A 14,262-nucleotide genomic window follows, 5' to 3' on the forward strand; every position below is an offset into this window, starting at 1 on the left:
TTGTGCGAAAAATATTTTTCTGTGATATAAACGCAATATCACTGGCCATAAATCATTTAGGAAATCATTTGGAAATCATTTGAAAAACACATTTATTTTGGGGGGGGGGGGGGGGGGGGGCGGGGGTGTTCATCAATAAACATGGCTACCGTGGAAAGTTTTATTTATATATTCATGCATTCAATAGATTCAGTTATTCATGTATTCACTCATTCACAAGACCTAGTCAGTGACTATGCGTCAGGCCACCGCGCGCGTGCGTGCGTGCGCGTGTGTGTGTGTGACCTGCGGCGTAGCCCTGCTATGCTGTGGGCTAGTACTGTTCCCCAGGGGGCTCTCATCTTTTACTGAGCCCTGACAGAAGATGGAGGCTGGGAAAGGAGTCCGCTGCATTAAAAAGCCTTTACCTTGCTCTGATTTATCGCCCCTACCTCACACATACACACCCGCACTCACACACACACACACACACACAAACCTGCCTGCCAACCCTACGCCATCTCGCCATTCCTCGCTGCAGCTACACTCTATCAAACACGCAGACATATAGGAAGCATGCACGCGCATGCACACACACACGTACACACCCACACACACACACACACACACACACACACACACACACACAGACAGAGTGAAACGGACACACATTCACACACCATCAAACACATAGTCGTTCCATCATAAGATGGCTGCCTCGGAGAAAGAGCGAGGCACCGCACACTGCACCGCAGTGGTGATTTTGCATTTTGATGGTTCCTCTCCTCCCCTTTACCCCCTCTCTCCCCTCAATTGGTAATTCTGGTGAGTCGCGGGCTACCTCGCCACACGAAGACAGAGCAACGCAATTACAGGGCAGCATTTCCTGGGTGCGTCACCTGCGAACGGCTGCATTTGAATGTGACAGCCACTGAGCAGGTGACGGAGGAGAGCAGGGGAAGAAAGGGTATTCGTGTATGTGTATGTGTGTGTGTGTGTTGTGTAGGAAGAGCACCAATCAGCCACAAGTTTAAAAACTGGTTTTAATGCTGAGGCAGGTCGGTGCAAACCATGAAAATGATTTAAACTACAAACTAAGTTTTAAATCACTTCACCGGTGTTTCGGAAGGAGCCCTGGATCGTCATCAATTTGCTCAAGGAAACTCAAGGAAATAAGAATATGCCCACAGAGTTGAAATTCTAAGCTGAATGCATTCACCCCGAAACTGAGCCATGGACAAAGGTGAACACTGGTCCAGAAAAAATGCAACAGCAAAGATAAACACAAACATACACACATACGTGCGCGCACCCAGGACTTTGTCCTTGAGAGGATCCAAGGCTCGGTAATCATATTTATTCATTCATTCATACATATGGGTGGAATACATTCGCTCCATCTCCGCTCCGGTTATTGCATGAGTGCTGATAAAATAAAAAAAAAGTGGGAACAAAAAAAAAGAAAAGAGAAGAGGGGGAAAAACCGCACAGAGGGAATGAATTTAATTTCTGAATAAAGACCTTTTTCTAGACACATTGCATTAATACAAGGTGACTGTACAATAAGTTAAATGTTTAGCATTCCTAATTTTTGTGTGTGTTTTTTTATTCAACCTTTGTTCAGTCGTGTTACGTTAGGTGAAATCAAGAATCTCTTTTCATAACACAGGACCGTGGCATATTTGATCAAGACAAGACAGGACTTTAACGCAACACAACAGTGTTTTTTTAAGCCATAAGAATATTAGACAAATTGATTTCTCCACTGATATGTCTGAGTGAAATTTCATATCTGCATACGCAGAAAATGCTCAGATCTACACTCAATGCACGAATAATTTAACTCTACAAAATTGCCTTCATTTTTTTTCTTCTTCACTCTTTAAGATTTGTTGTGTACGTATTTGAACACAGATTTGTACTTATTACCCCATGTATATAATTATTTAAGGCATTTATTGTGAAAAAAAAAATCAAAATCAATGATTTCATGCTTTTGATGTGTGTAACTGCGCTGAAGGGCATTCTATCTCTTAGGAGAGCAACAAGCAGAGCAGTACATGAAACATTTTGGGAATTGCGAGGCAGTGAAAGGGTCAGGGAGGGGCATGGAAACACAGTGGTGAAAATTAAACCTTGTCTATTTTTCTAATAGGCTTTGTCTCGCAAATGCTTGCAAATTAGTCCACTGATTGTCCAGCAGCTCGTGAACATGTGTGTACGATCCAAGCGTCCTATGTGTGTCTGTGACAGAAGAGGAGGAGGAGAGATCCCTGGTAATGGAATACTTTCATAACGGAGGTTGCTATGGAGGTTCTGTTAAAGACATGGTGATAATAACACAGCTCAGGATGAACATGGGAATAAATCATTTGTACAACTTGTAATTCTATGAACTTGTGAAAGAATTAGTTTTGAAAATAGGTGAACACAACCACATAATAATAAACTACACCAAGGATTACCTTTAACATTCATAAAGTCAATAATACAAGCTTGATTTTTTTTTGTTGTGCTTGTGCATTTGTTAATCATCACAGGAAATGCCACCACCACTGACTAGTTTACAATAACATGCTCATGATCTCTATGTGTTTGTGTGTGTGTGTGTGTGTCGTGGAAATGGAGGCTGAGAGGAAGGGTGCTGCAGCTGTTGCCTTCAAATCCATAATGTATTGTTGGGAATGCTACAATCTAGATTACACCCAATCTAGCTTCCCTCTTACCCCAGCATATATACATACATATATACGTGTGCGTGTGTGTGTGTGTGTGTGTGTGTGTGTGTGTGTGTGTGCATGTGTGTGTGTATGTTTGTCCGTATAAGTGTATTTGTCCACATGGCATAAACAATCCCCTACTCCTGTCAGGAACACAAAGTGATCCATCAGTTTCTCCACAGAAAAGCAATTTCACTGCAGATGTTCAGTTTTTCACAGACACAAACCACCTATCCTTGCAGAGAGAGCAAAAAGGGGGAAAGAGAGAAACGCGCGCGCGCGCGCACACACACATACAGCATAGAGGGAGATAAAGAAAGAGGGAAAAGAATGGCAGGGGAAATAGAACGGAGAAGAGAAGGAGACATGAAGCAAAAGTGAAAGAGAAGGATCGTTGGAATAGGAGAAAACTTCAAAAAAGACCCATCTTGCAGTGTTTAATGGGACACACTGTTATTTGCTGTCTCATCAGTTCAATATAGTGCGTAAGAACTGTTCGTCTGTTGCCCTACACACTCATATGCACTGGGGGTTGACACAGAGCGCCTGTCAAGTGGGCTTTTTTCTGTGAAAAAAAAGAAAGACAGCTTCTGTCTCTATGTAGAGAATGCAATTAAAAAAAAAAGAAAAGAAATAAAAGTGAAAGACTGATAGGAAAACAAAACAGAATTTCTCGCTTTTGACCGTTGAAGCTTGATGTGTGGAACTGCGAGCGAGGGAGCAGGGCACGCTGCGGCGGCCCAGTTTTGCAGTGTTGAAGCGGGGCAGACGACAACATAATTACAGGGAGTCATCTCGCAACACGTGATTAAACAAACAATGCATGTCGTCTCCTCCTAAGGTCCCCGTGCCCATCCGCCGCGTCTTTTTATTTTCCACGCATGTGTTCGCCGTTGCATGTGTTCGCTCGCAGGGGGGGTCGGGGGGGGAGAATCCGTGCATATATTTGTGAACGCATGTGGACACCCACAGACACTGCCAGACAGAAATGTTGCACTGCAGACAAACGGGCAACGGACGGCCGGCTAATGTATCTTTGTCGTAATGGGTTTAAGTTAAAACAAGAGGAGAAAGGCCTTCGTTTTAGAGGAGCTGCATTGCTGCTAATGACTACAGGGCCCCCAACTGCCATCTCAGCCCATTATAACTTTGAGATGGCTCTTCTGTGTTTTTAAAGAAGAATGCAAATTAAAAAGCATTAGGCTACATTCATTTGCGGTCTTTGGCATATAGGCCACTTTTGGTCTGAGGGCCACTTAAGGCTGCCTTATTTCTTCAAATGACCTTGAAATCAAAGAAAGAGCAAGTTTTAATGATTTAGAGGGCTCTTAAAGACTCGAAAGGAAAAGCAACACAGGGCCTCATTAAAATTTTCATTTAAACATTAAAAAAGCTTTTTCTTACTAATGTCCCTGCCAGGATGCCGAGTTGATGCACAAAGAGACCCATAAGAACGTCCTGCAGCTGAGCCAATTTGATGTCAATGCATCTCCTCCTCCCGTCATCGGTGATTCTATAAATTACAAGGCATGCTTATTTGGCTGCTTTATAATTCTTTTTTATTTTTTCTGCGAGACTCGGGGCTCGTGCGTGTGATAAACACGCTGTGGAGCTTTGTGATTTGGTGCGGGGCCTGTGAATGACCTGGGGAATGCATTGTGTCACTTTATATTTAGCTTCCATTTCCTCACCGCCTGCTCTTCTGCTGCACATGGTATGATTTCAGCTTGTAAATCTACTTGTGTGTGTGTGTGTGTGTGTGTGTGTGTACGCGAACGAAGAGTGAGACATATCCCATCAACCCCTAAAATTCCTTCATTCCCCCCTCCATTGCTCCCTTATTTCCCCGATGACCCAACTTGCCTTGTAAAGCCCTTAGCTTGGCTGCTCAGCGCCCTTTAAAATGTAAAGCAATATTACAAAGTCTGACACGTTGATCTCCGTTACTATGGTATTGTTTCAGGGCTCCGGTGAGTGTGAGCAAAGCTGTGGCTGTCCAGAGTTAAAGCGAGCGTGTGCCAAACTAATTCACTTTATGGGTTGTTTTTCGAGCTGGGGGAAAATATGCGAGGATCCGACGCGAGAGCTGTAACACTGTTTTGCTTGTTACAGGTGGAAACGCATTAAGAATGAGAAAATGTGCCACATATTTCTCTTTTTTGGCGTTTGGCATGTGGATCCAGCCCCATCCGTAACTTCACCTCTCGTGTGTTTAGTTATTTGCAGCCCGCGACAACAACAAAAAAAAGAGCCTTGAACTGTTCCGCAAACTACACAGCGTCCTTTGTGTCACAGGCAAAAACAGGAAATCAGGCTTTTGTCCGCTCGAGATGGCATCAAAAGACACCTTGTTTCGTCTGTCTTAAGCAATCCCATCTTGACGCCTCCGCGCGGCCCCGCGCGGGCCTGTGCTGCTCCTCAGAACAGATTGGGAAACAGCACAAACGATCTGCCAGGGAAGTCCCAGCGGGCTGCCATAACATGCTCGTTTGCCGACGTACCTCTGTTGCACGGAGCCCGTGTTTGATTCCTCTCAGGTTGCCCCTCCCTTTCTTTTCTCCGCCGCTCTCACTCTCACTCTCACTTCTATCACCTGCTCATTTCACCGTCTATATCACCTGCTTCCTTTATACCCTCCCTGTTCCCCCTGTCCCTGACACTCAGTCTCTGTCGGGGCGGCGTGGCCTGTCTGTCTGCGTCTCGTTCTCCTCTCCCGCTCAGGCCTGCCTCCCTTTCTCCCCCACACCTCCTCCTCCTTCTCTTTCACTTCAAAATACGTGCTAGTTGGCTGGGTGTCGTGTAGAAATGCCAGCAGTGATTGTATGCTTCATCCACAGCGCAATAATAAGGCAGGTGTACTCCTGCCCCCCTCCATTTTCCTCACCTCCCTTCTTCCCTTTTGTACCTCGGAAATGAAATGTATTGCAGCAGTAAGAGCAAGACGGGTAAAAGAAAGATATACAGAAAAAAAAAAGGAGATTATGTTGGCTTTGCTCATGTGTTAGTTTGTGTGCGGCCTCTGTTGGCAACCGGGTTAATCCAGAGAAAATGCTGTTAATGTGTATTTCCCATCTTAAATGAAGCATCACTACATGAATTGTGCCCTTTGTTGTATATTGCCGATTCCTGTCCCCCACAGATGCAGTGCTGCCAGCTGAACAAATAATATTTATCTCCCAATTTACTGAAAACGCACACTGAATTCCCTCCTGAGGGCGAAAAAAAAAAAAAGGCGGAAAGTTTTGCAGAATCAGTTGTTGGACGAGGCCTAAAAGTTGCTTTGGACCTGTTAGCAGAAAAAACAACAGGTTCTCTTTTGGTGCCTACTCCCAAATACAGCCAGCAATAAATAACAGGATTTCATGTGGAGTATTTGTTCACCGGGGGACGGCGTGTTTTTTTCCGATTTCTCAGGTGTAAAGCGTTGGTGGATGGATCGCAGGTGTAGGAGACATCGTGTGGTGGATGGAGCCCAGGTGCTGGAGTTATTTCCGGTCTATGCTGTTAATCACCAACCTGACGCTGAAATATGGCTCGCAGTTTAGCAGTTTTAAAATAGAGTTCCCTTGACTGCATACACTTAGGTTTGGGAAATAATAATAAGGGCAAGATAAAGTCAAGAGACAAGAGGATGTTGCATTTGAATGTGTTCTGTTTTTATCAGCGAACGCGGCCTCAAAGTCGGAAGGATAATAGAAAACTAAAAAGGATCTGACGCTGTCTGCCTGATAACAATAATTTGACAGTTTCAATTCCTCCGCAGCAATCACGGCTTTGATGTAAGGAGCTGATTAATGACTAACTTCACCAATCCCCGTTCGAGGACTTTATGTGCAAATGCAGCATTCCAAGAGAGAAGAACAAATGAGCGAGAACTAGCACCTCTTCTTTCTTCAAAACAAGTTAACTTTTTTCGTTGGGGCTAAAATAAATAACAGTCGCTTTTGATGCGAATTCCATAGATGAACCCATGGGCGCATGTAATGTCAATAAACAGGAAATAAACAGGAAAAACTAAAGGCGCATTTGCCGCGAAACAAGCTCTCTCTTACCTCCTTCCTGTTCCCGTTGTCCTCCGTTTGTGTTACAGCTTCTGGAAGAGTCAGATTGTGGCAAAGGTTTACATCAGAGACAGACTGTCTAAATATCTGATTATAAGCTGTTTATCCTTGTTAAATGATGACAACATAGTAACGCCAATACGCAAGAGGCCTCAAATGTGAAGCTGGTCAATATCTATTGACAGACAAATCATTGTTGTTGTCCTTTCGTTTCGTCATTGTCCAGGCCCAACGCACGGGGGTCTGAACTGGGAGTGAATGTGATTGGATTTTCAGTCTCCGTCATTAAATTCCCATGCGGGGAATACTAATTCCAGTATTTAGTGCGGTGATGCTAGGGCTTGCTTTCATCTTAAACTGATTCCAGTCTAATTAGATTGGGCATGTGGGGGGTGGTGGATGTATGTCTGGACTAATCCCTGCCTCTCTCTCCCAAACATTGTATTATCCAGAGAAAATCCATTGGCTGCAGGCTATTCAAAGCCAGATCTGCCTCCACTGCAGCCTCTGCACTGTATCATCTGGAGAGCTGTGGCTGGAAGGGTACACTGTGCAGTGAGGGTGGAACCTAATGGTCATGAGTGATGTATGGGTTGCAGAAAACGCCATTTAGAATTTACAGTAAACCTTTTATCGTGTATTCAGGGCAAGACCGCTCACTGCTGTGGCCTCTTTAGCAGAGCTGGGTCTGAACTACTCTTCTCTTCAGAGGGCATTTTTATTCTAGGACAGTGCCGTTAAGCAGCGGAATCGGGTGGCCCCCCGAATACGACCACAATAAAATGGTCCTTTTTAAAAAAAAAAGATTTTATATTTTGTCGGACCAATAAACAGTAATTTCAGACCCAATTGGTCAAAATGATACTTGTTTATACCCTAATGTGCAGTCACGCTGCTTTTGAGTGACTGACAGACCAAAGTGAAAACACAGTGTAAAGAGGTCCTTCCTCTAGGCACTGAGAAGGCCAGAAAAATGAAAGGCCTTCAGCCATTTTCCCCCAGAAAGGTCAAACACAATTCAATCCCAGAGTATGGGGATGGGGGGGGGGTATATCTCGGCAAACCGCCTGCACTTTAAGGGTGAGCAACGGGAAAGGACCATTCAGCAGCACATTAGTCAAGGGCGAGGGGTGAAGTCAGAAGGGGGGAGGAAAAAAAGCTGTTTCTGAGGCTTTTACATGTTGCGGCTGTTTCACTTCGCCCTGAAGTGTTTGAGCGAAACAATAAAGGGCGCAGCCAATTCTGCCCGAGTGAAAAGATCCTCATCTTCCCCTTCATTTTTGATGTCCTTGTGAAATTTCATTAGGTGGATTTAACGACTTGTGAATGTTGGCTTTCTCCGTGACCCTGGCCCTCGTGGACACGTCGCGCTGGCAGGGTGTGATGTATTGTGTTGGGGTCTTCCCGAGGTGCATTTTTTAATGTGACAGCATCTGTTGACCTCAGATCTTAAATGTCCCCCTCCTGTCTCATATTGGCATCAATTTTGCTTCTTAGAATTTTTAATAGCAGTTTATAATCTGCGCCACAAAACACAGTTTCTTAGATATCTAGCATTGCATAGAATGGGGAAATCAAAGTTTTAAAAATGTTATGAGTTTTGGCCCCTTGATGCTTTGTTTCAGTTGCCAGAGGTATGCAACTCTGTTCAACACATCAGCATGGGCCTTACACACCAGTAACGAAAAGGATCAACTTGTCTAGTTGGAGGAAAATAACAGATGTTCTTTGCTCTCTGATGTGGTTATACGTCTGTTTATCCATGGCTGTGATTTATTATTGTGGACTTTTCCCTTATAATGGGAGGGTTCTAAGGGCGGCACCTGATCAGATCCAGATTAGCAGACACTTCAAAACATAATCCCTGCATCTGCTTAGAGTCAGATTACCACAAATAGCATAATGATGGAAAATACCAATTACATGATTTTGAAATTTTTTACCGTTGTTCAATGTGCGGTAAGTTATCAGCTTTGATCTAGAGCTGCACCGGACATGTAACACTAACCAATCCTCGATTTACAGTGAATGGTTAATACACAAAACTAATTAAGTATGTAATTGACAGTCAAATGCAAAAAAAAATTGGTATGAGGTGTGTAACAGATAAGATAATAACAACATCATGGAAACCATTATCTATACCGCTTTATCTATTAAGGGTCGGGGGGGGGGGGGTTCACCCTGGACAGGTCGCCAACGTATCACAGGGCCAACATACACAGACACACGACCATTCACTCTCACATTCACACCTAAACTCAATTAAGAGTTTTTAATGAACCTAACCCCAATCTGCATGTTTTCCAACTGTGGGAGGAAGCAGGAGAACCCGGAGAGAACCCACGCATACCAGCAGAGAACATGCAAACTCTGTGTGGAATTTGCATGTTCTCCGCGTTGTAATTGTAAAGGTGTTTTTACAATAAAACACCTTTACAATAACAAAACATAAAAAGAAAATGTTACCTGATTTCATTGTTTGAAACAGTAACTAAGCATGATTTGATTTCACCTGTCAAACAGTTACATTACACACATAAAGGCAGTGGTTGGTTGAATATGGCATACGAACCCAGAACCTTCTTGCTGTGAGGCGACAGCGCTAACCGCTACACCACCATGCAACCTGATAAACTAAATGGAAAACTCAAAATGAAATAAAGAATTTCGTGATGGGACCAAACTGGTTTGCAGATACAGTTTTTAATGTATCACAACAATGAGCAACAAACATACTTGATGAACTATTTCCAGAAGTTGTTCAAATACCATCTACAATAAACGTCATTTCAACTATGACAACAGGTCTGTGACAAAATAAAAAAACGGCTTCAAAACCATGTTATTACCGTGATACGGTACAGTTGAGACCTCAAACAGTACAGTAACAAAAACTAATGCGACTACTCTCTATATATAAAACATCAATAACATTTTTGGTTTAGTTTATTTAAAGTTTTAGCCATAGGGGCTTCTTCTTATTAAAACCTCAGGGTGCATTTCCTATGTAACCCAGATGTTGAAGAGTACATATTGTGTAGGATATGATTGCGCCATGAAAATCCCTTTGACATCCAGAAGAACAATTCCAATTTCAACCTTTTGAAGGCTGTCCCCATAAACATGACACAATCCATCCGTTTGTTTTTAAAAAGTTCTTTTTTTTTTCTTTTTGGCTGCTGTGCAGTTGCAATATCTATGTACAGTTATATTGTTGGACCATCCTTTTTGTTGGTTTGTTAGCTTTTACCAGTCCTTGGTGTGGAAAGCGTCCTGTCTGATGCTAACATCTTAGCACATGATGCTAGCCGACAGTTCAGTCTCATAATGCTGAGCCACAGAGTGGGGAAAGGCAAAAAGCCAGAGTTGTGAAAGCCTTTGGAATCAGGACAGTCGCTCATGTTTGTACAATGGCAGAATTGCACCTTGGGAGGCCAGGATGTCTCGAATGAAACACAATCGAAAAGTGTCTTCAGGATGAAAGTAAATGTTGAAATACTAAAAATCCAAAAAATGACATTTAAAAAGCTCACGCAGAAAATTAAAAACTGACATTTTGCTTTAAAACTTTGGAAAAAAACACCTTTACAATAATAAAACATAAAAAGGAAATGTTACTTGATTTCATTGTTTGAAACAATAACTAAGCATGATTTGATTTAACCTGTCAAACAGTTGCATTACATGCTACTTGCTCATCTCAGAATAGGAAATACCAAAAGCAATACATTTTTGCATTTCTTCATATTAATAAATTTGTACCATGCACAGCCAACTACGAATATGTACAACAGCTTAGCTTTCTTTGTTCACAAGCCTTTTTCTTTCATACAAATAGCCTTCTGTTACTTTGGAATGAATCACATTGGTTTCAATTACCAAACTAGAAAGTGATTCGTAAAAAATTGAACACCCTTTGACAGCTTTCACATTCTTAGTTCCACAGCAAAATAACAAAATAACATAAAATAAAAAAGGAGCAAAGCAAAGCAATTGATGGATCAGTATTTTGTCTGGTAGAAAGTTGAGAGAATTTATGGCAAGCAAAATAACATTGCACAGTAGCAGCAAACTTTGTAAGGTAATACTTTGCAATGTTGAAATCACTATATGTGGAAAAATTAAAATGTTGACTTTAACTGTAAATCATCAGAAGTGCCCAGAGAATTGATGGGAGGACGTCAACCTATGCGATAAATGTCTGTGTATACGTGTAACACTGTTTTAAGTCCTACAAGTACATGAAAAGGTTTTTAATATACAACACGAATGCTGTTGTCCCCCTTTTAAAGCAGCATATTTTCAAACGTATAGCAAATGATCATACCTTTTTTAACATTGTGACCAACTTGTACCTTAACAGTTTCAAGTATACAGTACTGCTTTCATGGATGCACCAATTATTAAATAGGTCTCTAGATTGTTAGGCATCAATCCTGTAACAAATATGGACCAATATGCTGCTGCAATAGACACAAATAATAATTAAAATACAAACATACATACATACAAATGGAAAAAAAAAACTATTAAATTAACAAATGGCCTACTCAAATAATAAAAAGTCAAACAAAAACAAAATAAGTGCACTATAGTCCAGACACAAGCAGGTACTGTAACAGTACAGCAATTCACAAATGAAAAATGTTATATTCACATAATCCGAGAGTCTATCAAAACTAGAGTTATTACCTCTTCAGAAAAGGGTGTGAGCAGAGGTAAAAGTGAGAAGGTAAGAGTTGGCACAGATTAGTATATACTACAAGAAAAAAGGAAATAATGGGGTGGGAAATAGATACAGCTTGTTGAAATACAAACTGGCAAACACAGGGGCATCATACACATTTACTTCACCATTCTATATTCCCTCAGTGGCAAAACCATACTGTCTTTGTAGGGCAAAACTAAAAGGATATGCACATCGTCCATTGTAACAGTAATATTGTCTCTTGGTACTCTATACACATCAAGGAAATGCGTCCGATAAAGCTTGACATGTTTTGGTTATAAGCCAAGTGTACCCAGGCTTGTTGCTGCTTTAACAAATGAGAAATGTTATGTTCTGACCTGAGAATTTAAAGCTACTGAATTACACCTATCTAAACTAAGAGAGATTCTCTTTGAGGGTTCTGGATCGTCATCCCATACAGTACATGCTAGCATTTGGAAAACAATCCAGCTGAGGTGCAATTTGCTATCGTGAGAGTTTTTGGCTTGAAACAAGCTCCCCAAGGGAGCCTGTGGGATTTTTTCCTACTCCATGTTTTTGTATACAATATAAGCTCAGTCAAGCATCTGCAACAGTTCTGTCCATAACAAAAATCAATCAATATCTTGCCAGCATATCAATATGGGAAAAACAATCCTGAGTCAATCATTTGGTACTGTAATTTTTTGGGTTAAGAGAGACTTTGGAACTGCAGTTTAAAAAGTCTTATTTTTTTCTTTAAGCAAGGGATCCTTTTGTCACTCCTACACACTGAACATATCCATTCTGATACTACTGAAGCTCGCGTCTAGGCCAGAGGCCGGCTTAGCCTTGACTTCCAACGCGTTTTCTAAATCCTCCAGCTTCTGGCTTAGCTCATTGTCAGACTCATCTGAACAACTCTCGGTGGGTAGTGAGGTTGGAACCCCTGAGGTGCTGCAGGAAGTTGAGGTAACCGTTGAAGGTGAGGAGAGGGGGGGAGGAGGAGAGGCAGACGGGGAGGAGGAAGCAGCTTTCCGGGCTGTGGTGGCCTGGAACAGGACATTTGGCCAGGACTTCATGGACAAGCGAGAGAGATGAGGAAAGGTGTTATTAGAAGAAGCTGCAGACTGCGAGGTAGATGTGGTGTTAGGAGTAGGGGAGCAGACAGAGTGAGGTAATAATCTAGTATGCTCTTTGGCATTTCTCATTGCTTGTTTGATTGTTTTCTCTTTGTGCAAGCTCGACTGAAGATGTTGGCCAAGTGCTTCATTTCCGTTAACAACCACATTGCAGGCAACACAAGTGTAGTTGCTCACTGCCTTTCGAAGCACAGTCTCTTGCGGGTCAGTAAAAGGATGTCCGAAGTAACAGAAGGACTTCTGATGACGCACCACTGAATCTTCATCAGCAAAAATCATCTGGCACTTCCTGCATATAAACTCATGCTTGACGGATGGTACAATAAAAGCGTCTGGAAAATCCATGGTACTTTTGGTATTTGTTTTGGGTTCTTCTTTTGTGCTTTCTGTTGAAGAGCCTTTGTTGGTGTCATCCTTAGCATCTTTAGCCTCTTTTGGTTTGAACGAGTTGGTGGTCGTGCTCTCGATACTCTGGGGTGTCTTCATAGGGGTTGGTTTGTGATGCTGCTGCTGCTGCTGCTGTTGTTGTTTCTGCTGTTGCTCAAGTTGTTTCTGCTGCTGCTGTTGTTGCTTCTGCAGTGAATCCTGGAGGGACTGCTGGTACTGCTGGTACTGCTGCAGGAGAGCGGTAGGTGAGAGACTAGTTGCCATGGCAGCTTGTGGGACTGCTCCTGGGCCATATGGAAACAGGTTTTCCATTCCACACAGTGGTGGGAAGTAGCCCCCTGTTTGGACCCCTCTAGGAAGCTGGGGAGAGAAGCAGTTGGGAAATCCAGGGAGAAAATAGGGCAGGAACTGCCCCCCCAAGAAAGAGGTGGGATCACTTGCCGCAAGAGCATTCTGAAGTGCTTGAAGCTGTGTCAAATCCAGTGGAGTGTCATTTCCTGGTTTCCCTGGAGCTGGATTTGGTTTCTCTCTTTTCTTAGCCATGCTGGGGGTCTCAGGGCGTGAGCTGCTCTCGTTCTCTCGTTCCTTCACCTTCATCTGAGGTGATTTATCTCCTGGTTTCTTGCTGCTGTCTCTCTCTGTGTCTTTGCCTTGCTGCTCTGTATGGTTTACTGCTGCCAAAGGTGTGGAGGGAACAGGAGGAGGAGGAGGAGGTGGAGGAGGAGGAGGAGGAGGAGTCTGCAGAAGAGTCTTGGTTGGGGTAGTGCTGAGAGACATGGCAGGAGAGGGGGTGGCTGGTGTAGGGAACCCAAGCATGCCAGCACCGGGAGACGCTAAAGCTGAAATACAGTGGTATATAAATATGGAGATATTTAATATTTAAATATTCAATCCATAATCACTATGGAAATGGTTTGACAAGATAAAGATGCTAAATTTGTTACTGGCTCTCTCATCTCATTAAGATTTTGTTATGGATCAAAACTGTCACATGCGCTTTATGATAATTTCAATCTGCCAATATATTACAATGTAAATATACCAAACCTCAATAAGGGGAAAAACAAACACGAACAAAAGCCATGATATAAATACATTTGTTGTAAAAAAAATCTCTGAATTATCAATTAGCAGGTCAACTCTGATGCTGACAATACGCATGCACTAACTCCCACCAGTTTTTATTTTGAAATAGTTTAAAAAATAAGACTTTTGGACAAACACCACTGTGATACAGAATAAACAGTAGTACAGTAGAATAAAATAGTGCATGATAAAGCTAA

The 14,262-nt window shown here is 42.5% G+C and overlaps 1 protein-coding gene across 1 annotated transcript in view; it reads right to left on the bottom strand.

The window, feature by feature from the left end:
* Positions 1-9,447: 9,447 nt before the first annotated feature.
* zfhx4 (zinc finger homeobox 4) overlaps positions 9,448-14,262 on the bottom strand; it is an 84,256-nt gene continuing 79,441 nt past the window's right edge. Inside the window, exon 12 of the mRNA XM_047329859.1 lies at positions 9,448-13,818. Within this exon, the coding sequence (XP_047185815.1) occupies positions 12,236-13,818 (1,583 nt within the window). The 3' untranslated portion in view covers positions 9,448-12,235. The remainder of the gene's footprint in view (positions 13,819-14,262) is intronic.

This window comes from Scophthalmus maximus, chromosome 21 (genome assembly GCF_022379125.1).
Source record: "Scophthalmus maximus strain ysfricsl-2021 chromosome 21, ASM2237912v1, whole genome shotgun sequence".
NCBI lineage: Eukaryota > Metazoa > Chordata > Actinopteri > Pleuronectiformes > Scophthalmidae > Scophthalmus > Scophthalmus maximus.